We start from the raw sequence: 26,320 nt of genomic DNA on the forward strand, positions 1-26,320 counted from the left end.
GTCTCAGGATTGAAAATTTGTTCCTGGGGTAACCCCAGAGCTGAATGTATTGCCGTAAAGGTCCTGGGTTCTCGCCTACCTGAGGACCTAGGGTTATCTCAAACGTCCAATAATACCTTACAGGTAGTGTACAGTGAATGGTAAACCCACATGAAGGGGCTCGTTATTTCATTCCCCGCATCACCTCCAGCGGTGATGTAGATTATCGCTCATGGCGATGAAACTCCCCATTCGTCAACTGAAAATAAAACTGTTGTCGTTGTTGTCCTGAAATCTTGTAACTCGGATAATACACACACAAAACAGTTACGCTGTTAAAGAAGTGCTGTTTTAGCAATGTAACCTTAAAGGTTGGCGCCCCAGGCAAAATTTGCGGACTCCGATGCTACAACCCCGAAGCGACTCCGGTGCCATCTAGTGACAACCCAAGCAACTACAATGCAATGCTCTGTAGTGGGCAGCGGTCGTCGAATCGTCGATGATGCACGGTTGTTGCGTCCAAGAGCACTACAACGTAAGCCACACTGTCCTATCCTGACGGCACTGAGGGACGAGGCAGGTACCAAACAAGATCCGAGCAACAACAACCTCTATTTCCTGTACCACTGTTTTTAAAAGCTTGTCAATGCCGTCTAGCGACATAAGGCCTAAACAACACACGTGCGCAACAGATTATCAGTAAAATACGTCACACACATACGAAATCTCTTCCCTCTTCACAGTTATTAGCACGATTAGTTAGTCAATCAGAGTACCGAAAAATGATACAATCAATACAAAAATCCATCAAAGCCTCCTAAGTTTCCTCCTAACGCAAAACATACTCCTGAATATATGTTGGAGAATATCGGTTTCTGCGAGGCCTACCCGTCTCCGCTCCTCTGGAGCAGGCTCTGACGACCGATTGCTCTTGTGCTCCTTCGGTGAGAGGAGGCAAAGGCTCCTGTTCAGTTCCGGTCACCATGCCTTCACTAAGCAGTTCATGGGTTTCCTGATCAGCAAGAACCCGCCATGACGGAACGGTCTGTCGACTGTTGAATGAACCGACGGTTTCGCGATCGACGACTGGCACTGACCACTGCGACGAACTGTCCGTCCCCGTAGAAACACATCGCGGATAATACATACCATATCCATCGATTCTGTAGCAAAAATGAATTGCTGCCACATCTTATCAACACCATCAATTGCTTTGAAAACCGGGACATTCTTTTTCCTTTCCCCTTGAGGCTCATACGTACATAGTCTCCACGTCCAAACCGTGGAATTCTTTCACCTCGGCGAGCATCTGTGTACTGCTTCATGTGCTCTTAACGAGTACGCACTTGATGAAGATTATCTGCTCCAGCTGGGACTGAAGGCACCGGAATGCCGGTCGCATGCAACATCGTATGCGGCATCCTTTGACGCAATAAAACCGTCGGAGCACACCCCGTTGTAGCATGGAGTGTGCATCGGAACACCCGACGACCTTGTTGCACTACTTCAGGCACTGTCTTGCGCTTGGTCCTTCACCCAGTTAAATCGTTCAATCAGGCCGCTAGCCCGCGCATAATAGGTTGATGAAAACAGATGTTTAACCTCCCAATCACTCATAAATTGTTGGAAGATTAATGCCTCAAACTGGGGTCCATGATCCGAAAGTAGTTCTGACAGATCCTTGCGGCTAACCACTTGCTGAAGGAACCTTATGACCGCTTCCGACGTCACAGTTCACACAAATGCGAACTCGGGCCAGCGACTATGATACTCCATCAACGATATGACAAACCTACAGCTGGGCGTCGTGCACTCAAACGGACCCAGAATCTCTATCGCCAAGATCTGCCAAGGCCTCTCAGGTAGTGGCACCGGATGCAATTGTGCCGGAAATACTTTCGCAGCCTTATCAGCAGACTGACAAACAACACAGTCCTTCACGCGTTCATGTCCGTCCACCAATACGTGCTCCGTATCCGCTGACCATTGTACTGACCATTCCTTGGGGTCACACAAGGAGCTGCCGCGACTTTTTCGAAGCATTTGGATAGTAATTTACAATCTGTCGTGGACGCGTCACATCTTCCATCAGTGCCCCTTGATACCTGTCTACCAATCCGGGCTGGCCTGCACTAGCTTCGCGTGGCGGACGTCTGTTTGTCAGCTTGAATTTCTTTGCTCGACATATTAGCCGAATGCGAAATCTGAGAGCTTACGCATTCCGGAAATTTAGCGTATGAAGTATTAATGTATCGCAATATGTTTGTCTGTTTTTCCACTGAAAAGTAAACAAGACACGAGAACAAGAACAAAAAAAAAATAATAAATAAAAGAAAGGGCTTCACCCGAATGAACATGCGTAGGATTTCTTCCCAACTTGAAAGAAATTCTAACGTATGTGAAAGTGAAATTATCACAGGCGAAACTGTTTCATGGTCTTTGACACAACATTTTGACACACTGCGGATGATAAATACGGATATATATTTGATCCTGGCGCTACCTCACATTTCAACAACACTTCCGGCATTCCGACACTACCTGTTGGGATCAACGTCTGTCTTTTTTCGCGAGCCAAACTAAACCGACCCTTGTTCCCTCCGATTTAGAATATCAGGAAAAAAAAAATATATATATATATATATATAGCATCGATAAGCGCGTTACCCGCTGCCACATGGTAGCGACTATTTTATCCCTATATGTTTGTGTAAAACGTTGTGTACATCAACTACCCGGGCACAGGACTTCGTATTACGCATTGCAATCGTCTCCGTTCGCACCGGCTCACAGTTGCCTTACAGGTGACGTGAGTACGATCTGAGGAGCGCGGTCTACATCAAACGGTCTTGATGAGTACGAATAACATGAAATGACAATTGCAAGTTTCTCAATCGCTGTACATGCGTGCAAGCATCGCAGCATGCAAGGCTCTAGAGAGCTGCTCTCTATTACTCCTTAGCCCTATTCGTAAATTAACACATCGTGTGGTGTAGTCTGTAGTCTATGTAATCTTTTCGCAATATTATGTTGCCAACTGTTTTCATCAAGTATTATGATAATACATTTGATAATAGTTCATTCGCTACGTAAAGCCGCGAACTATTATTACTTACTAACTAGCAGTAGTAGTTAGTAACTGTACTTACGGCCACCGTAGACTGAGTCACAGCAACAGTGAGTGTATATATTACGCGTACTACTCTATACTAGGGTTTCCGACCTTCGACATTTGCCGAAAAGTGCCGAAAAACGGATGCGAATGTTTTCCTTATTTTTTTCATATTGAAAATTCGGTATTTCGAGAAAACGTCACAATAAACTTTATAGATTCCGTGTTACCGCCGACTGTGTCAACGAAGGGCGTAGTACCGCTCGTATTGCAGCTCCAGTGCATCTAGTGAAAAAGTAGCTTACCGTACACCGGCGAAGTAGCTTCGCAGTTTAGGTCGATGTCCTTTGTTTGCATTTCCATGAGATATTGCACAGTGTCTAAAACAGACGACTTCCACAGACAACCGGATTCGTTGACAGCTTTCTTATGACATGCATTGTATTCGTTCAGCACCCTGCAAAGTTTCCGTTATAATATTCTCGGTTATAGTTTATTTTAAATTATTAACTTTTTCACAATACCGTCGAGGCCGTTAACAGGGTGTCACAGAGTGTGACCTTATAAATAATTTAATACCCGTTATGACATCAAAGGGAAACACGACATTCTACAAACAACATAGCTAGTGATGGCACTTTTGCAATGTGAAAAATTTGAAATCCTAGTTTATGGAAGGGAGATCATTCAAATCTCTAGTGGCCGAAGGCAGGAAAGACTGTCAGTTTTGCATAATGAGCGTGGGATTATTTGGACGGATGATCAATGTGCGATGAGGTGTGGTGTGGTGATCGCGAGAATGATGATCTAACCCGGGGGTTGCGGGTGGGGCTCCGCGTATCGACAGAGAGGCCAAAAGAGTGGCGTATCCAACGGGGTAGTTGGGCGATCGCCCCCAGATCGTTAGTGTATGTATTAGATTGCCACCTCTCCCTTCCCCTACTATAGGAGCTTCGACGAAAAAACCGCCGAACCCACCCCCAATAATAAGAATCTGGATCTACCCCAGGACCAAAATACTGAGAACGTCGACAGGTGTAGCCGGTGTAAAATGTGTAGCATTCTCGTGTAATATGAATGCCGAGTACGCTGAGTCTTAATTTCTCCTCATACCAAGACCGGTAAGACACACAGCCGTTATTTTGATTGTGAGTTGGCAGTCCAAGCAGTTCCTCACCTCTGAGTATCACAATGGAGACCTCACCATTCGTTTTGACGCGAAGGCGAGCGGGGCTCTCGAATTTACGGACGCTCGCAAGACAAACAATGTATACAGTATCTGTTTGCTCTTAGAAAGGAACACATTTGTTTCTTTGTTAATTTGTTGTTTGTTTCTTTTCATTTGAAACTCCAGTGAGTGTTGTGCCAAGCTCTCGCCAGACTGCGTCCAGTGAATACCTGGGTCACGAACATGCGGACATGCGGAACATGAGTGCGGAGGGTTCAGGCGTGTGGTTGGGGTATTAGCTTTTACGTACGTAATGCCAACCCCTTCCTAAATGAGCTTTTGGTTCATTATTCCATTTATATGATGTCTCAAATGCATTACTAAATTTGTGGCACCAATTTGGAATGACCATAATGAGACAAGATTGGTCTGCAATGCACTACATTTTCATGTTATGCATTTACTTTGGCTGATATGCTTAATACACTCACTATGGAAACAAAGCTGCACAGGTTACACCATGGTTTGAGGGTGATGATTTACATAAAAAAATGGAGTCAGATAGGGTATCATTTAATTACACCGCAGATGGTATTGAATTAGCACGTCTTCTGCACGGTGTACTTCCACTTGTCGATCTACGCCACAAAATGAATCAGTCAGGACATCATCCAATTACAACGAAGGATGTGCAAAATTTAACACTGTACTTCAGCACAAGTCATAGCCGTGTTCAACCAAACCAAACAGTCATCCACGAATATATACATCACAGCTTGCCATCTCTCTGGAAAGACCCCCTTAAAGGAATGGGTGCAGTGGAGGCCGAAATTCTGGAAGCTCGAGACTAATGAAGGATTGGTGTGGGTTCGTCCCCTGTGGAATCTTACTGTTGGTCGCCATTGTTGCACAAGTGGCCACCAAACTGTAGCCGCTCTGCCTGTACAAAAACTGCAACCTGTTCCCCAGTTTCTGCCTTCTGTGTCTCTCTTTGTCGGGAATGTTCGTGATAAGGGCATTCACTGTAAGACGACCAGACATTTTCATTATCCGCTTCATCAGCACACATTCAACATGCTCAGTAAACGAGGAGAGGTGTTTCAAGAAATATCAATCACGTAGTATAACGGTTGCTCATGCACTTGACATGAGAGACAGCATCATTCTCCTTCGATTGCAGAATACCAGGAGGGTGCTGTAAACGTTAGCTGACGTCGCCCTACTCTTGCATAACTATTACTTCACGCGGACAGGACGTTATGTTACGTACATAAAAGGTTTCAGCGGGCTCCGAAGGGCAGTGAAGACAATGTTCCCCAGACGGCTACACGATATACAGCTCTGTGACGTGAGTGGGGCCCGGCGTGAAAAATGACGACGAAGGAGGAGCGAGGAGGAAGGAAGACGAGGAAGGGTATATGGTGATCATTATTGTGCGAGTCACTAACGGCTGAGGTGGTCGAAACCTCTGGCAAAGTCCACTATGTGACATTCTTGGCACCCGAACGGGGACCACTTCAAGCCGGATACGTCGCACACCTGCATCTGGGGTCGCCGACCATTGCGTCAGTTGCTAGCATCTCCCTGCCCTACTGGGACCCATCGTTCTACTGCACGCGCTGCCGTGGAACATGGTCAGATTTCAGAGACTGGCTTCAGCGTTTTGGACAGTCTTCTGCGCATCCAACGCCGCCGTTCACAGCTTCAGCCAAGGGGCTAGTAACAGACGATGCCGATGTGGTATCATCGCCTACACCGCTTTCTACAGCTGCAGTGAACGCTCTCCCAGTATTTTCAAAAGACGTTTTGACTTGGATTCATCAGACGGAATACTGGATGAGAATATACCGCGTTCCCAACAACGTAGCTGTGCCGCTAATCATTTAGAAAATGTCGTCTAAAGAGTTTGCATGGATGAGGTACGAGATGGGAGTGAAGAAGCTGTCTACCTAGAATGATGTCAAATCGGCTCTTCGATGTCGCTATCACCTCGATAAGCCAGCAGAAGCGGCGCAGAAAATGTTTCTCAGAGGCCAGCGTCCAGGAGATCCCTGTGTGGACTACGCCATACAGAAGCTTGAACTTATGGATGAATGCGGCTACACAGGGAGCGATCAAGAAAAATGTGACATTCCTGGGTTCACTCTCCAGTCAGACAAAACGTCGATATTTTGATCGCACATTCGCTTCATGGGATGAGTTGCTGAATTCATTATTTATTTATTTATTTAAATACCCTCAGGGCTTGCGCGTTACAGAGGGGAGTGGTAGTTAGAATAAATGGGTTACAGAAGCAAAAACAATCGAACAAACAAAACTGAGTACAAAATATAACAATGATGTCAAAACAACGAAGATGATTACAATGCAATAAAATCACTAATGACACTTTTGAACTGAGCAATGGGCGAGATTGACGTTAGTGAACCGGGGAGGTTGTTCCAGTCGACGGCAGTACGGTAGAAAAATGAGTCAGCGTGAGTCTTGGTTGAACAAGATGGAATGTGGACCTTTTGACGATGGTCAGTGCGGTTTGATATGTACGCGGGCGGAAAAATAAAGCGAGATCGCAAGCTATCGTTATGGTAGTAAATTTTATGGAACAGGCACAGACGGGAAATTTTTCGTCTGGAAGCTAGGTTAGTAAGCTGCAGGTTACGTTTCATGGAGGTTACGCTGGCTGTGCGTTGGTAGTTGCCAAATATGAAGCGGGCAGCCCTGTTCTGAATGGTTTCAATGGCCTGGACAAGGACTGATGAACCTGGATCCCAGACCGAAACAGCATATTCAAGCTTCGGACGGACAATGGATGTGTACAAGGATAACTTCAGATGCTGAGGTGCCTGATGAAAGGTGCGCCTAAGATAACCCAAAGTACGGTTAGCGTTGCTTACAACATACTCGACATGTGCTTTCCAAGACAAATCAGATGAGATGAAGACGCCCAGGTATTTGTAGGAAAGAACCAAATCTAATGTAAAGTTATCAAGAGTGTACGACTGGCAGTGTCCACGGACTCGTGTTATTCTCATGTGTTTACATTTGTTAATATTGAGTTCCATGCTCCAAGTGTGGCACCATGTTAATATGTTATTAAGATCAGACTGAAGAAGCAGGGCATCAGACTCCTGTAAAATTTCTTTGTATAGAACACAATCATCGGCGAATAGACAAATAGACGATGACGAAATACACTGCGGCAGGTCGTTAATGTAGATTAGGAAAAGGAGAGGACCAAGCACGGAACCCTGGGGCACACCAGATAGTACGGGAGCTAGACAAGAATCAGCGTCGTTAATGGTTACGTATTGGCTCCTATCAGAAAGGAAGCAATGCAGCCAGGACAGTACGTTAGTATCAATGTTGAGTGCACCGAGTATATGAAGTAGGAGACGGTGCGATACTTTATCAAATGCCTTCGAGAAGTCAAGGAATATGCAGTCGGTCTGGGACCCTTGGTCAAGAACAAAGCTTAAGTCGTGCACGAATGACACCAGTTGAGTTTCGCAGGAAAATGATTTCCGAAATCCATGTTGACTATGATGAAAGAAAGAGTTGGATTCGAGGAACTGTACCAAGTGGGAATATATGACATGCTCAAGAACTTTGCATGAGATGCTGGTAAGAGATATTGGACGATAATTGGCTGGGGAGTGTTTGTCACCGGATTTGTGAAGGGGAACTACCTTTCCAGTTTTCCAGTCGCTCGGAAGACAACCATCTTCTAATGACTGCTTGTAAATCATAGATAACATTAATGAAGAATAACAAGAAGTATTTTTTAGGAACTTTGAATTGATACCATCTGCACCGGAACTTGATGACAGCCTGAACGACTCGATGACCGTTTTAATCCCGTAGGGATCAATGGCAATGGGTTCCATGACAACGTGATTTGAAGTAGGAATGTGAGGTAGGACGGTTATTGCAGTGTGAGAAAACACACCACAAAAAACATTATTAAACACATCTGCACACTCAAGGGGAGGGATTGGCTCGTCGGATGAGTCGATTAAGGTTATGCAGGAGTTGCGCTGCTGATGGTTATTAACTGTATTCCAGAACTGTTTCAAGTTATTTTTAAGCATGTCTGACAATGAGACGGAAAAAAAGTGTGCCTTAGCTTCCTTAATGGCGTTTTTGTACTGAGAAGCGGTCTCATGATATCTACTCCATTTGGTGGCGCATTGGGACGCTTTGGCCGCTTTGAAAAGTCGCTTCTTCCTATTACAGAGTCGATTAATATGTCTGGTGTACCACGGAAGCTTTGAGTTGGAATGTATGTATACGAGAGGAATGTGTTTGTTGATGAGTTCTAAAGCTTTGGCTTTGAATAGTGACCAGTTATGCTCAACAGAGCGAGAAGTGAAATCCGTGATAAATGTATCCAGGAAAACACTGAGCTCATTGTTAATATCTGTGAAGTTAGCTCTGTTGTAATTCCTGATGGGCTTCATCCTTGACACGCGCTTTTGTATTGGAATGTTAATAAAGAAGTGAATAACGGAGTGATCACTAATCCCATCTATGCAAGATAAATTAGTGACAAGTTCAGGTGCAGATGTCAGAACAAGGTCAATGATATTTGCACTTGTGGATGTTATTCTTGTCGGGCAGTGTACAAGCTGATAAAGATTGAAATCGTGACACATGTTTACAAATGCATTCAATTGCACAGGCGACTGAGCTGCCTGGGGCGCGACATCAAGCCAGTTAATATTCGGGTAATTAAAGTCACCCACTAAGAGCATAGGACATCCGGGAAATCTATTCACGAGGACGTTTAACGCATCGTGCAACTCATTGACAAAGGTTGAGGCCGAAGATGGAGGACGATAACACACTCCAAGTAAGATACGTTTCAAGGTCTGTGGGGAAGCTAATTATCGAGGATACAATCCCTTCAGCAACAGCTATAAGTAAGTATAAGTAGTATTACTGCTGTGCGATAGAATTTGTACTTCTCCAGAAACGTCGAAAGATAAGACACAAGTTTCATTCACGGCTCCTGTGTATAGACTTGTAGACACTACAAAGGCAAACTCGCCACAGAGACAGGAAGTGCCCCAGATGCCTAAAGTCGACAACGCCCATTCGAAGAAGAGCCCCCGCCTGAATCGTCGCGCTTCGGCAGCGAGTTCAAAAGCAGGCTCTACGAGGGGTCATACCGATGTTCAAAGGATCTGCCTGAACTGTAAGAAACAGGGACACTTTGTCACCAGATGCCCCATGCCTCTGTCACAACAATTCCATGACTGGCAAGCAAGCTTTATTACAATGCCTTCTGTGCCATCGTGTCAGGGAAACGGCAGACTGATGTCTTCTACGCCTGCGAGGAGTCATGAGTAACGCAGCGTGTTTCTTGTGGTTAAGCGGCAGGCACCAAAAAGGTCCTCGTCCAGATCATGCAACGTTCAGTCCCAGCCGTTCTTGATTCAGGATCCACGAAAAGCTTAATGAACTCTCAGTTTGCATGGGACCTTGGACTCGGACCACAACCTTCTAGGGTTCGTCTTGTCGGAGCCAATGGCATTGACCTTGTCAACCTGGGTGAAGTCCTGGCAAAGAATGAAGTCGATGGTGCTCAGTTTCACCAGCGCTTCGTAGTCGTTCCTCATCTCGAAGAAGACAGGGTGCTACTTGGTGACGATTTTCTTAAGTCACCCAATGCCATCATTCACTCGGCTACAAATTCATTCGCCGTCCAGCGTACCAGTGAAGAAAGGGTCCGCGCAGTACGTTCGGAAGTTGTGCCTCCCTTGAGCTGGAAGTTCGTTGAAGTGCGAATTGATCGTCCTCAGCACAATCTATACGAAGTGACCGCTTCCTCAACACTACATGAACGGTACCTTTTGGATATGAAGCCCACCTTCGTCTGCTGCTGAAGGCATTGTCAAAGTCCTCCTCACCAGCTCATCGCTCAGACCAGCAATAATTCAAGGAGGAGCTTCTTTGGGTCTTTCTAACGCAGTTTAAGAAGTGGAAACGATTGAGCTGACTGAGGAGGACAGGCAAACGATTGGCAGAGCATGCAGTTTGGATTCTCCTGACGAACAATGTGATCGTCAGCCGATCGTTCGTTCATCCTACCAAGATGTCAAGCTCGGTGACATTGGATTCAATGTGGGAACCCTCCACGAGAACTGGAGGCTGTAAGGACCCTGCTGGAAGATAACTCGAATGCATTTGCAACCGACTTCATGGACATGAGTGACTGCAAAATAGGCTATCACTATACCTACTGGTGAAAACCGTCCTGTTTCCCAACGTCCAAGAAGGTTGTCTCCTGCGCAACGAGATCTTGTTAAAGCAATGATGAAGGATTTGATGGACGCTAACGTTATCAAACCTTCCCGAAGTTCATGGGCATCGCTTCCTGTTCTGGTGAAAAAGAAAGATGGTAGCACCAGAATGTGTGTCGATTACAGCAAGCTCAACGCTTTATCTGAAAAGCACGTGTATCCACTTCCCAAGATCGATGACGCACTTGCCGCTTTCAGCGGAAGCAAGTTCTGCTCTACGTTGGACTTACTCTCGGGATTTCATCACATACCAATGTACCCTGATGATACCTCAAAGACAACCTTTATCACACAATCGGGACTTTACGAGTACCTTCGTATGGTGCACCATCAACGTGCCAACGAACTGTGGACAATGTCATTGCTGGCATCAAATATCGCAGCACCCTCGCATATACGGATGACTGTATAGTGTACAGCGAGACATTTCCGTAGCACATGAAAGACCTTCAACGACACTGGGAATTTTCGGCCGGTTATCTACCTCAGCCTTTGTCACAGCGACACCGGATTTATATATCACTTCAAAATCGTACTCTTGAAGTGCAAATGACCAACGCAGCAGCCTCTGGTTCCCCTCTTTGTAGCGAAGGACCCAACACAGTTGGTCAAGAGCCCATTTGACGGCGAGTGCTTCGAGCTCTGTGGACGCATAGTTTTTTTCAGCCGTTCCCTTCGTCCTGCGGAAGAAAACTATGGAAGAAAACTGCGGAAGAAAACTATGCGAAAACTATGCGGAAGAGAACTATGCGAAAGAAAACAACCACAGAGCTCGAAGCACTCGCAGTCAAATGGGCTTTTCACTGCGCCCATTCCTCATCGGAAGAAAATTCCAAGTAGTTACGGACCATCACCCTGTGTTGGGTCCTTCGCTACAAAGAGGGGAACCAGAGGCTGCTGTTTTGGTCATTGGCACTCCAAGAGTACGATTTCGAAGTGATCTATAAATCCGGAGCCACTCATAAAGGCCCTGATTGCCTATCGCGTACGCCACACTCGACAACTGAGAGAAAGGACAAGATCTTAGCTGTGTCCTGCGATATACTTCGTCACATCCGTGGACATCCAGACCAACCAGCAAAACGACTCGTTCTGCAAGAAGTACCTCGACATACTTGCCGCGATACGTGGCACCAAAAAGGAGCAGAAGAGGGTGAGCAAGGAATACCTCTTGTTTGACGGTGTCCTCTACAAGAAAGACGCCGGTCCTCTGTTGGTACGGTACCTTTTGTGTCTCCCAGGCAGCGCTCGGTCAGATGTCCCACATGAATACCACAGCGGGAAATTCGGTGGCCACACGGGCATCCGTCGTACATTTGAACGTGTCCGAGAAAGGTATTTCTGGCCGAAGATGTACAATGACGTCAAGCGCTTTGTTCAAAGTTGTGACCTGTGTCAGCGGATGAAGTGTACACAGTCTGCTCCCTTTGGGTTGCTCCAGCCAGTGGAAGTAGACACCGCATTCCACAGGGTAGGACTCGACATCGTTGGTCCGCTACAACCAGCTCGTCAGTGCAAGTATGTCATTGTAGCCATTGACTATGTGACAAAGTTCGTTGAAGCCAAAGCTGCTAGGAACATCGAGGCAAGAACCGTTCAGGAATTCATCGAGCAACGCATCGTCCTGATACACGGTTGCCCTGCAGTGCTGATAACGGACCGAGGGACACAGATGATGACGAGATCCACCGAAAAGTACTTGGAGCATCGTGGGATACGCCACTCTCCCACTATTGCTTACCACCCGGCTAGCAACGGACTAGTCGAAATAGCCAATAAGACACTGAAGACCATGATTAGAATTCTTGAGGCAGAAACATCCGAGAAATGGCCTGACGTTTTGCCCTACGTCGTGTTCTGCTATAATAATGGGTATCAGGACACGGTGCGTCACACGCCTTTCTACCTAGTCTATGGACGTGATGCTTCGCTACCATTGGACGTAGTGTACAACAGAAGACAACTGGCTGACCTAGAGCAGACGTCAGACTATGCAGCAACTGTGCGAACGAACCTGGAGCAATCTCGTAAGTTGGCCGCAAAGCACATGAAGCTGGCCCAAGAAAAGCAGAAGTGCCTTTTTGACAGACACCGCCGCGACGTCGTCTTTGAAAAAGGACAGCTGGTGTTGCTAAAGAGTCTGCCAGTGGGGATAACGAATAAGACTCTATTCGAAGGCCTGCATCGTATCCTCTCATCATATTGCATCCTATCCTCACCGCATGGTATCCTCATCCACGTAGAGAAGTTTAAACCGTACTTTCAACCTGTCTCCTACTTCACGGAGACCTGACACGCCACCCAGTGCGGTCATTGTACATAGTCATTGTATATAACTATTCTTCATATTTTCATTGTAAAACTGTTTAAAATTCTTTCCAGGCATGTGACGGAATTGGGGCAGGCGTGAAAAACGACGACGAAGGAGGAGCGAGAAGGACGGAAGACGAGGAAGGGTATATGGTGACCATTATTGTGCGGGCCACTGACGGCTGAGGTGGTCAAAATAAAACCTCTGGTTAAGTCCACTACGTGACAAAGCAGCCGCACTTTGCGCTACAGCGAACGGGACGATATTTTATTGTTCAATGTTGTGCGTCATGGCCCTTTGCCAACTGCCCTACGACATTCGCACGGTTAAGGACTGTGCACATTTGGTATTATAACCAGTTGACCTTTATAACCTTCCACTAGCATGCTAGCGCGTCTTGAAGGGTAACGATCTTATTCGAAAGAAAATGCGTAAATCATATTCAAGAATCCCAGTAGTGCATCCTGAATTAGACGACGTACACCTGGTGAAGAGAAACAAAATACGCGATGCCAATTACACCAACCTGCACCTCCTGTCTTCTCCACTTCTCGCCAAGATATTTGCGTGCACTTCAAAATTCCGCTCAAAGACGAGGCCACATTGGAAATAATTCTTGAAGAGTAGCGTTCTGGTGCACGTCATTCTCTCTCGAGGAGTCTCCTGGTAATAGCCTGCATTAACAGGACGTGGTTTCCTGAAATTCCTCAAATGAATTTGTAACGATTCGGTTCAAATTTTCAGGTCCCTGGCACACAATGCAGGTCGCAACAGAGACTGCACTTATCCTTTTTGTTTACGTCTATTTCAGATAATTTTTGTTAATGTTTTCCAGTAGTATGCATTCGTGAAAAGTTGTTCAGGTGATGTACACCGAAACCTGTTGTCGCCGTTGGTTCGCACGCAAGTACGTTCGTAAGTACATAAGTAGCATGTGCAACTACCCCTGCCTGTCCCGTTCGTACCCAATAGAGTTTATGCGAAACAGGTTGTGCGGCACGCGGACGGCACCGGTAATTTGGACGAAATTTGTGGCCAATTCTACTGGTCTATCTGAACCGACCCCTACTTGCGCCTCTGAGAAAGCTTCGGTTCGGACGTCAGGATGTTCCGTTTTGTGCGAGTCACCAGCTTCACTGACTTGAGGAGCCGCCAGAAAGCTGAAAATGTTACACAACTTGAATTGGTGGCGGGCAGATATGCGGCGCTATGCTGCCGCATGCACGAGGTGACTTCCGCCTCTTTCTTTGATATGAGTGTCGTTGTTTTTCGCCAGTGACTCGGTTCGTTCGTAGCTGGATGTTACAGAAGATCCCGACGCTTGTTTCAGATAGACCATGAGAACTTGCCATCAGACGGATGATGGAACACAAATGCAAGGCACCTAGCCTTAGAGAACAGACGTCCCTTTGTATTGAACATTGTGTTTTGTACCTGACCTGTCGCTTCCATTGTCATTGTAGACACCAACGTCAATTTTTGCTGGAGTGAAACAACCGGTCCGACTGTCGCGCTTGCGCATTATTTGTAGGACGCGTGATCTCGCTCAAGCAGCCTCATGCTCTGAGTTGTTTCGACAGATTGGCATCTCCAAAGACCGCGGCGGGTGTTTGCAGTTTGAGTTGCTGTTGAGTTGCCGTTTGAGCTGCAGTGCATGTTACAGCGGAATCGCCATACGCGTTGGCTGCTTCGAGCAATGCCTATCCTCTTGGGGAAGTTGTTGTATCTAACCGCGTATTGAGCAAAACATACTTCACACGCTTCGACGTCCAATCTCACTGTGGTGCTTGGTCATTTCCTACAACTATCACACGGATACTACAAGTACCAATACGGGTACGTCCCATTTTCTGCATTTGCAGCCGATATGTGGCGCACAGGGGCAATATATGGGGCCCATATTGCCGAACAACAACAACTTTATTTTGACTTTGGAGAGTGGGGAGGTTTATCGCCGCAGGCGATACTCTGCCCCCTTGCCGGTGGGGATGTGGGGAATAAAATAACGAGCCCCTTCACACCAACGAACGAAATCTGATGGTGTCCAGGAATGTCAGAAGAGCTTTGAGCGCAGATCGTTGCTGGGCTCGATTGGGCCAGGGACCAAGCAATTTCGATAGGGAGGAGGGGCGAGTGTCCAGCTGACGAAGTGCTCCAGATCCTCAAGAGCACCACAGTGGCAGCAGGTGGGAGAGCTTCAACTTGTCTGAAGCGGTAACGCCACTGAGCTGTAAAGGCCACATCGAGGGGCATTCGGTGGATTAATGCAGCATCTTGACGAGAGGTGTTTCGTGGCATGCGGAAAGCGAGCGTTGGATCAACTCTGCTCAACATAGCTGGGGGAGAATGTTGGTTGTCCATTGGCGGGAAGCTAACGGTGTCACGAAGCGTCGCAGAATGGAACGGCGGTCTCCTCTCAGCAGAGAAATACTGGTCCGTTTCCGATACGACGTGCTGCTTCTGCGGCGCTGTCTGCCTGCTCGTTTCCCACGATACCACAATCGGCTGGAACCCACTGGAGAACGAGCCTGTGGCCTGCTGCGTAGACAGTGTGGTAAGCCATTAACACATCTGTGACTAGGGGGTGCGGATGGGCCTCGTATGCCGGAATTTTCAATAGCTTGAAGTGCAGATATGGAGTCGGTGAAGACTGCCCATTCCCGCGCTGTAAAATCAGCGATGTGTTGTAGAAAGAAAATGATGGCATAGAGTTCCGCAGCTGTGGAGGAGGTTGTATGTGAATGGCGTGCACTACGCCTTCGGATGGTATGACGAATGCTGAGGCGGACTTCTTGTTTCGGGATGCGCCATCGGTATATGCTGCCGTAAACGTAGAAAACTTCTTGTCTACCAGAGCATAAAAATGGGCTCGGAGAACTTGGGGGGAGACCTGATTTGTTCTTCCCAGAAGGTTTGAAAGGCTTACAAAAGTCTGCGGTACCGGCAGAGACTGGCGGGCTTCCGGCGGTATAATGTCCTTAGCTATGAAGCCAGTGAGTGTCTGGCGTGTCCTCTGCGCTACTCGATAGAAGTCGCTTTTCAGGGCGGTATCGAATTTTCCGGGTGACGGGGAATGTGAGCACGCAAACCTAGGAAGAGCCGAGCCGTTCCACGTTCACGTAGAACCTCAATCGGGAGTAAACCAGCTTCAGCCAGTACTTGCCGTGTTCTTGGAACTCCAGTGCAGCGACGAAGGCTTCGAGCAAACAGGGACCGAAGGGTATTTAATGATGTTGATATCCTGTGCAGAATAGGAAGGCTGTAAAGCACAGTCGCCCTCACCAACGCTGCGTCAACTGCGAGCAGGGAACGCTGATCGCAGCCCCATCCTCAGCCAGAAAAGATGTTGTTGGGAGTCATCGCTGCATTTTAGTTTCAATGTGTTTAATGTGGCGAGTCCAGCGCAAGTCCGAGTCGATGACCACGCCAAGGAAGCGGTGGAAGCGTACCGGCTCAAGCTTCTTTGCACCAACCCAAAGAGGGAAATTGGCCATAGCTTTGCGCGTGAAAGGGAGCTCGACACACTTTTCGGGTGAAAGGTCCATCCCAAGGTGCGTGAGCTACGTATGGACATTATTTAAAGCGAGCTGCAGGCGGTGCTGTATGGCTGGGCGTGATTTTTCTACTGTCCAAAGGACGACGTCATCTGCGTACGTGGAAAACGACACTTTGCGAGGAATTACTGATTGTCGGCCAGCCATCACCACATTAAAGAGTGTCGGACTGAGAATACTTCCCTGGGGGACTCCTTGAGGAACAGGATGCTGAGGGTTTTGGCCTTGGGACGTACGGACAGCAACAGTTCGGTCCGTAGGGAAGCCTTGGAGCAAGATGAAGAGGCGACCGGATAACCCAAATGAGCACAAGGCGTGCAGCACACAAATGTGCGAGACGGTATCATAAGCGCACTTGATGTCGAGGAAAACCGATAGGACGATCCGTCGATGGGCACGAGCATGTTGGACTGTAAGGACCAGGTCGAGAACTGGATCCGTGGAGTTTCGGTGGACGAAATCCAGCAGTTTCGTGAGGGAACGCACGTTGTTTTTCGAGCACCAGTCGAGGCGATGCAAAACCATTCTCTCCACCAGTTTCCCCATGCAGCTTGTCGGGCTCACAGGGCGAAAGGAGGATAAGGCATTTGGGGGCTTGCCTGGTTTCAAGATGGGAACAACTAATGCCTTCTTCCAGGTAGGTGGTACAGATCCTTGTTGTGAAGACGTATTATACACATTGAAGGAGAGCTTGGAGTGACCGCGCGTCAAGGTTTCGCAGTGCGGCATAGGTGCGGCCCAAGCTTCAACGCTGCCTTTAGCTCGATTAGTGCGAAGTCGTGGTCCGTAACTTCCGGGGGACGGGACCAGTCTTGGTGAAGTTCAGCCGTCAGACTGCGGACAAAACTGCGGTGTAGCGGTGTCGTTAGTACCACACTGAAGACCGTCGCTAGCGTCTTTTCGTCTACACCCTTAACGATAGCCAAGGCGGCGAGAGGATTCTTTCGAGGGGGCGCCTCCATCAGAGATCGGATTGTCCGCCAGATCTTCGTGGGCGGGTCAAACCGTGAAAGATGGTGACAAAACTTACGCTAACGCTTCCTGCCCTCTTTCTTAAGTTCTCGTGTTACTTAAGCTTTCATCCGGCAGTATTCCACGATGTCCGTAAGTTGCCCTGTCCGACGAGCCGTTCTTTCTGCTCGGCGACGTAATGGCCTAAGGTTGTTAATTGCTGGGGAATGACCGACATGGCCTGTTTCCCTTTTAGACATGACCACCGCGTCCTGAATACCGCAGGTAATTGCTTGCGAGAGAGCCTCTGGGGACATACCGGTGTGCACAGATGTTCTGAGACCCGCACGAAAAAGTATCGAGTTTGTGAAAGAAATCAGTCCAGTAGTTGCTGAGAGGGGCAGTCTGTCGTGCGAAATGTATAGAGGAAAATGATCGCTACCTCTCGTGTCCACGTCCGTAGCGCACGACAAGTGGCGAATTATGTCGGTTGAGCACCACGAGAGGTCGAATGCACCGAGTGACGTTGGGGTCGCATGTAAGTTGGCTCGCGATTGTCCAGCAGGCACAAGTTATTATTCTTCATTGCCTCCAACAACCTCCTTCCCCTACCGTCCGTCCTTCGGCTTCCCCAGACCGAGTGATGGGCATTGAAGTCACCCAGCACGAGAGCCGGGGCTTCCAGAGAACCAAGTAAGCGTTCGAGGTCACTCCACGGGACCTGTACCCCGGTACGTATATAGATACTGACGACCGCTAACAGCATGGGGCCAAGGCGGATCCTGCAGGTGACGTAATCATAAGAGCGATGACAAACTGACGCTATGGGCGCAGCAACGAGGTCATTACGAACGTATAGCGCTGTTCTGCTCTCAGAGGATTGATAAGATCAATAGATTGTGTATCCATTAACGCGATGTGTAGAATCCATGCCGTGTTCGCATACAGCTATGAAATGGAACTTATACTGTTGTAGACGTAATTTAAAATGAAGAAGCTTGTTACGTAGGTTTGAGGATTCCACTGCATCGCCATGGTCTTTCTATACAATGCCGTTATGCTGATGCAAAGATAATGCCTCCAGTGGCAGAAGCGCTTGGACCTCGGGCAGTTGCGACGCACCAGGAAAAGCAGAGACAATTGCCTTAAGGGCAGCGAGTACCGCTGCTACCTTCAGGGGCTGGTGAGGGTAACTGTCTCCTCGTGCGTACTGCATATTGCCCACATTTCCGCCTTGCTGGCTCAAACTTGGCACTATGAGTCCTATGTTGCCAAGTTTGAACCAATATGGAGAAAATCGTGACAAAACGTCCCATATTGCACCTGTATCGCAGTCACCGAGCCAATATTGGCCCAGTATTGTGTACTGCCTGGGAATTTGGCGCGTAAAACCTTCCCAAATCACGATCCTGCAACAGGAGTGCGTCACTATTGATGAAAATTGTTCTAAAAGTTGTACAGTAAATCCCGGTGTTCAGCAGGGCTCCGTGCTTGGGACTTGTCTCTTCTTGTTGTACATTAAAGGGACGGTCTCGTACAACCGGAGCGATCCCGTAACTCAGCCAAAACTATCTCCACGAGTTCTGTACATATATAATCGTCAAAGTTTCATTTGGAATGACGAAGTCGTCTTCCAGGAATTTCTCGAAACGTACCGTAATGGCACACAACGAAACCGGCGCTTCACTCTCAGGTAACGTCACGCATGACATCGGCCTGTGGGTAAGTCGTTCACGTCGCCTATTGGTTGAGCGAAGAGTAGAGCAGCAGCTTGCAGTTGTCGCCGTTGTCATTGCAGTAGCAACTTTCAGAAGGATCTTGGCGCCATAAGCTCCGCCTTGCTCTCGAAATGGGGAAGCTTAGACGCATATCTCCGCGAACGGAGAATGTAGCCCGTGCATTGACTGTGGGGTCCCCGAAATTCCGAGAATGTGGAGCATAATCGGATCCGATTATGCTGAACATACCATGCTGAACAAAACCCGCTTGCGTCGCCCCGTCGTGTGAATGCGTGTGCGAGTGAGAAAACATGTAAGAGTGAAAGTGGAGTGAGTGTATGTGTTTGTGCCTTCAAGTGAAGCACCCTTCGAAGACACTGGAGAGGCATGTTAGCTTAGCACAGAGGGTAAGAGCCCTGAACTGGTAATCTAGAATCATGATTTCCTTCTTTCATTAAGAAAGTTCTTGTCAGAAGCTGTTTATTTAGTACCCTGCATCGATCTGCCTTCATAAATGCCCAACGATGAAACGTATTATCCAAACCGACGCACTCCAACGTGTTTTGCGTTACAAACCCAGGCATGTTGAGGCTTTATTGCACGAGTCACGCTGTTTACGCTAAGCGGTATATGGAACACCAACCGTTGCGCGTAGGATTTCGTGACACCCACGTTTCGGTCGTTCCATTATATACCCAAGCAACACACAATTTTGGGCCCATATTGGCTGGTCATTGGCGATACGGGTCCAATATGGGGCCCGTTTCACCAATATTTCTCTCAATATTGGCTGAAACTGGGCAATATGTGCCACATATTGCCCAGTTTGAGCCAATATTGGGAAAATCCTGGCAACATGGGCCCATATTGCCCGTGTACACACCATATTGACTGAAAATACAAAAAATGGTACAGAACTCACAGAATTGGTAATCTTTATTTAGTTGATAATGCAAAATGTACAGAAAGCGGGACTGTGAGGGCAAGCCCTGTAGTACAGCCCCGGTACAGCTCAAGAATTAACAGCAAAAAGATACAGTTTAGTTGTGATTAAGATTTTGTTAAATCGATATAAGATAAAAACAAAGTATATGGGGAATTACCAGAAAACTAATACACTGATCAATTACTGAAGTACACACGGGGAGTTACCCAATAACTAATACACTGATAAGTTACTAAAGAACACAGAGAGTTACCCCACAATAAACAAACTGTTAAGTTATTGAGCAGCCTTGTGAGCACAGCAACCTTATAAAGTTGTTGAGAAAAACAAATTTAACCAAAAGATATGTTATCTTATAATTCAACACATGGTTACATCTACAGTGATGATGGGGTATTATGCTGGGAGTGTAAGAAACTGCGTAACTCATACTTAAAATGGGGAAAAGATGTTAGGGACCGTATATGAGACGGCAATGAATTCCAGACATTAGATCCGAAATAACTCATTGAATGAATCCCATAATTCGTTCGAGGTTGAGGTACCTGTAGCATACCAGGTTCGCATCGCAGCGAATAAGGTTTTTGAAGATGTGTGATTGAAATAAGATGATCTGAGATCATGCCGTTGCATAATCTGTAGATAAAGATGGCAACCTTATATTTCAGTAAATTGTATATGCTCTGGATAGACAGGCACTGGAATGCAAATGAGATACTATCGCGGAGATGTGCGAACATCATTATGCGCATTGCTCTCTTCTGAGCGTGAAGTAGAGGAAGCAGGCTGGATGAATAAGTGAGCCCATAAACTTCCAGGGCATAAGAAATATGCGATTGGATTAGAGCATGGAAAACCATTAGGAGACAAGTGACGGGGACCAGGTATCGAATTCTTGAAAGAACATAGAGCCCGCTGGTGATCTTGGAACGCACAAACTGGATATGGGTAGTCCACGATAAATGTTCATCCAAGATAACCCCCAAGAATTTCACGGCTGTCGTTCTTGACAGGGAGCGTCCACAAAAATGCAATGTGTATTGGCTTAGGTTAAGTAATTTTTGGCGTGGGCGAAAGATTACATATGAAGTCTTACCTATGTTAGGAACGAGTTTGTTAGCTGTCAACCATGCGGAAAACTTAGTTAAAACGTTATCAGCCTTCACGAACAGCCCTGCAATAGTGGGGTCTTCAACAAAAATATTGGTGTCGTCGGCATATAAGAAACACTTCTCAGACAGACAGAGATGAAGGTCATTAATATACATAAGAAAAAGGAAGGGACCAAAAATTGACCCCTGAGGAACGCCAGCTGATAAAGCCTTAATAGAAGAATCGTAGCCCGAGACATGGACATACTGTATTCTATTTTGCAAGTAGCTCTTTAGCAACGTGAGCGGAAGCCCTCGAATTCCATACCTGTATGCCTTTTGTAGAAGTATTTTGTGATCAATTAAATCAAAAGCCTTTGTCAGGTCCACAAAAATGCCCATTGTAAGCAGTTTTTGTTCGATATTCTTCTTTATCTGTTCGGTCGGGTTTATTAATGCTAAAGTTGTGGATTTACCTTTGCGAAAGCCGAACTGGAGCGGATGTATTATCTTATGTCTGTTAAAGAATCTTTCTAGTCGGTTAAGTATTAATTTTTCAAACACCTTGCTGACCGCAGGAAGTACCGATATGGGACGATAATTTCCTACATCCTCTCTGGTTCCTTTTTTATGGACAGGTACAACCTTCGCCAGTTTAAGTTCGCCAGGGAATGTCTCTTGTAAGAACATGTTATTTGCTAGCACTGACAGTGGTTCATACGGTTCGTACGTATCCGTGTTGCACAAACAGCACGGAAAGATTGGACGTTGAAGCGTGTGAAATGCCCAATTCAGTACCTCGTTGCATCCAAAAACTTCCCGCAGATGATACGCATTGTTCGAAACAGTCAACATACATGGCAATCCCATTGTAACATTCACTAAAACTCGACAACTCAACTTTCCACCTTTTGGAAGCAGCCACCATCTTGCTTCGCGATTCCAATGCCAATCAACTGAACCGACTGAGAGCCGGCGTGGTCGCTTGAGCGAAATCACGTGTCCTACAACTAATGCGCATGTGTGTGGTCAGTTCAGTTCTAACAGTAGTCGTTGATAGTATAAAATAAACCATTCGGGACTACCAGTTTATCAGCCACCTTTCTGAGCTATCAGAGTCTTTCAGAAGCGAACTTGTCTCCCTCTCTCTCTCTCGTTTACGTCGTGTTTCAGCGCCTGTTTCGCTTCGAATAGCGAAAGCTAAAAATAAAGTGGGTTTGTTCTGACTCGTGTTCCATGGTACAGGATTCCTGTTGTCACCTCATTTATCCCCGATTATATGTCATACGAATATGATAACACGATTATTTCCTCTTTCCCGTTTTCCACCATTCTCCACTATTTTAAGTTTTCTCCACAGTTTTATAGCAACAGATATATGAAAGGATAACACACATCATTAATAACATTCGTGATTTTTGTAATACTGAAGTTGCGTACAGATTGTCTACAGAGGATGACAGCAAAGCATCATCTTACCGGAGCGCTCTTTGCAGGAACCAACCGATCTCGTAAGGACATCGCCGAGGTGCCTCATATGACGCTTGATATCCTTATTTTCTTCGAGACAGCGAACATCATTCATCGCAGAGGCCACACATCTGTGAAATTTTTGTGCGGACCTGCAGCCGACAGAAGCAGAAAAAAGTGAAAAGGCAACGGGGTTTTGTGTTCAGCTTTGTCTTGCTGACAAATAATTTTATCGATTGGTCCTGCATAAGGTACGCATTCGTAGACTCTGCTCCGACCTACAGATGTGAGAGATGAGCAGCATTTGACTGCGCTTTGAATTAATGACCACCAACACATGATGGTACAGATTTTCTTGACGCAATACATCTTCGCAAAATGAAAGCCCTGGAAAGCGGCCACTTTCGGTGGACGAGCGTTCACAGCGATCATGGACAGCGATCGTGTGAAAATGTGGAAAATTGTACCGCGAAGACGCGATCAGGAAATAATCTCTGGACTAGCTTTGTGATAAGTACTTCGTCCTCAAGTACTGCCTTATACGAGGGTGTTCAAGTCAAACCGGGACATTCTATCTCCTGGGTACACAAAGGGCTCGCGCTACTTCTTCTCCTCATTTTTACACGCGACAGGCCTCCGCGTTCACCACGTGGTGAAGTAAAGTTTGTGCAAAACAGAAGACACCTGCTGGACAAGATGGTCGACAACGAGGGGAGCGCGCACATCGAACCGCGAATTGTCATGAAGTTTCTCGTGAATGAAGGCGTAAAGTCGACTGAAATTCACAGAAAACTTCAGGCCCAGAATGGCCACGATCCACTTAGTGGCAGCAAAGCGTTTGAGTGGTGCAAACTGTTCCGAGACGGCCGTACATCAGTGCAGGACGATCCAGGCCGGGGCGGTTCAGGGCCCAGTGTCAGAGTTCCTGAGAACATCCAACTTGTAGAGCGCCTGATCCTCAAGGACCGACGGATAACATGTCTCGAACTGGCTCAAAAGTGGACCTTTCTGTGGGAACTTTGAACCCTATCATTTATGAACACCGAAAGTTAGTGCTCGTTGGGTCCCGAGGCAGTTCTCCGTGTTTGACATGCAGCGAAGACTGGAAATCTCCCAAGAGCTATAAGGTACTGTTTCCACACTGAAGAACAGCCGTTCCTTGATCGGATCATCACAGCGGGTGCACCATTTCACTCGTGAGTCTAAACGCGCATCAGAACAGTGGAAGCATCCGGGCTCGCGAGCTCCCAAGAAGTTCCGAAGCACTCCATCTGCAGGTAAGGTCATGGCCACGGTTTTCTGGGACAAGGCTAGAGATGCAAAATTTCCGGAAATTTTGAATAGCTCGAAAAAAACCTGTTCTTTTCGTTTTTTTTTCTGGAAAAATTTGAAAAAAATGGAAACAAACGCGGTAACTGCTGAGTCGAAGAATTGCCGGCCGCATACAATGAGCTAGAAAGTTTAGTAGTGTTCATCCTCCAGGCATAAATGCAGAGCAGAGCATCAAATGAGACTGCTGTCTACTCAGCGATAGGTAATTGGAACAACCCGTCCACTCCGACCGGAACTCCGACATTATGTGAACGCGACAGCGATCGCATGGAGCAGCCAGACTGAGCTCTAAGTTGTTGGTTGTTGGCGGATTAGAGGCACACAAGGCACTGTTTGCGGGTTCGAACGCATCGAAGGCACGGAAATGTACATTTTTCAATTTGGTCGCCTGAAAATTTTGGGCAACTTTTCCGGAGACGAGGAAAAAAAACGAAAAAAACAAACAAACTGGCTCTGTTCCCAAAATTTCCTGGTTTTTCCGGGGCTTCGCTTCTCTAGACAAGGCTGGAGTTGTTCAGGCTGATTTTCTGCCCAGTGTTACCACCATCAATAGTGCATACTGCCAGGTCCTCAGGGATGTGCATAAGGCGCTGAAGCGAACGCGGCCGGGCCTCATCACAAAAGGAGCCCTCCTGCTACAGGACAATGCACGCCCGCATACCGCGCATCTCACGACACGCACCTTACAGGTACTTGGCTGTGAGTTGCTACCACATCCCCCTTACAGTCCTGATCTCGCCTCCAGCGATTTCCATCTCTTCGGGCCATTGAAGACGTTCGTTGGGGGCCGCCACTTGAGCTTCGACGAGGAGGTCAAGAATGTGGTCCGATCATGGCTGCCAAGCGCCGGTAAGGATTTCTACGCTGCTGGTGTCCAAGCCCTCGTGAAACGCTGGGACAAGTGCATTATTGCAGCTGGAAATTACGTTGAAAAATAAAACTAATTTCTCGCCTGTAAGAGTTCATCATTTTACTTTAGCGAAAAATGAAAAGTCCCGGTTTGACTTGCACACCCCTCGTAAAAACGGAAGGCTAGTAACACGTGTTGTGGGCTCATCCTAACTTCCAGTGCACTTCTAAACCAAACACACGTACATTGCATATTTTGCTTCCCTTGACAACAGGAGAGCACACTTACGGGCAGGTAACTTCGGATGTTGCGTGACCTTTTTCGGATATAAGTTTCGTATCAATATGGTAGCTGATAGTGCAAGTGAAGAAGTTGATCAACACTGGTCGTTCCTGGCACGATTGCTGCGTCTGAATCGATGCCTGAACTGTATAGAGAAACCGCACAAGGTCACCGTGATGTTACACACGACACTTCAGCAGTGATGGCCAGTAGTTAACTACATGTAGTTAAACTACTAGTTAAACTACCTGATTATAGTTAAAAAGTAGTTATCAACTACTTGCAGGAATGTAGTGACAACTACTAGTGAAACTACTATTTTATGTAGTTAACTACAGTAGTTACGTTACTCAAGGCGCCAACTACTTCCGATTTTGCCGCAAGCTTTACGGCACGATTGTGCTTCTGACTTTTACCTTGAGCTACTTGTTTGATGAGAACGGAGGTGCCGAGCAATTGTGTTGTGAATGTATACTAAATCTTCACTTGTAATGCTTGTCTAGCCTCATTTGCTGTCAAATCTCGCCGGAAGCTTTGTATTTGGCGATCGTAGCAATGGCTTGAGCCAACCTTTATCATTGCTTGTGATTCATATTTAGGTGTCCACGAACACTACAAGGAATGGTTGTTGATGGACAACGTTAAGTAGTTATAGATGTAGTTAAACGACATTGCAGTAGTTAAAGAAGTAATTTTAACTAGTCCCCTGAAAAGTAGTTGAACTACTAGTTAACCTGCTCAATCTCAAAGTAGTTGGTAGTTAGAAGTAGAAGTAGAAGTACTGTAGAAGTAGTTAGTGGCCATCACTGCACTTCAGTTTCCTAATACCGGCTTTACACTGTATGCAATGTACACGAAGTCCCGACCGTGTACCTTTATTTTTATTTATATAAGAATTCTCACAAACTGGTGGCGTCAGGGACAAAAAGCGCCCGCAGAGCTTGGCAACCGTGTAGCTTGTGCAACGTATCCCTGAATGTTACGTACGCATTTCATGCGCACGCACTAGTAGACCTTATTTCAAGGAATCCTAGTGCTCTTCGCGTACGCGTTGCATTCTGGGGGTATTCTGGGGGAGGATGTTACTACAAGTTTCGTTTTCGCTGACCTTGACTCGTCGTGGCTGGGAGAGAACATTCATTCCGAGAACACAGTTCCCAGAGTTCAGAGCGGCGCTAAGTACTCTGGGGTTTTCTGAAGTAGTCTACTAAACCTAGTTAGATACACGCCCATGTTACTCATACAGGAAATGTC

At 46.8% G+C, this 26,320-nt stretch overlaps 1 protein-coding gene across 1 annotated transcript in view; it reads right to left on the reverse strand.

Moving 5' to 3' along the window:
• Positions 1–26,320, reverse strand: part of LOC135391425 (uncharacterized) — a 73,706-nt gene that overhangs the window by 28,285 nt on the left and 19,101 nt on the right. Inside the window, exons 7-10 of the mRNA XM_064621677.1 lie at positions 25,073–25,211; positions 22,612–22,754; positions 13,399–13,546; positions 3,397–3,548 (exon numbers count right to left, since the gene is read on the reverse strand). Coding sequence (XP_064477747.1) covers positions 3,397–3,548; positions 13,399–13,546; positions 22,612–22,754; positions 25,073–25,211 — 582 coding nt within the window. The remainder of the gene's footprint in view (positions 1–3,396; positions 3,549–13,398; positions 13,547–22,611; positions 22,755–25,072; positions 25,212–26,320) is intronic.

This window comes from Ornithodoros turicata, chromosome 4 (assembly GCF_037126465.1).
Source record: "Ornithodoros turicata isolate Travis chromosome 4, ASM3712646v1, whole genome shotgun sequence".
In the NCBI taxonomy this organism is placed as follows: domain Eukaryota; kingdom Metazoa; phylum Arthropoda; class Arachnida; order Ixodida; family Argasidae; genus Ornithodoros; species Ornithodoros turicata.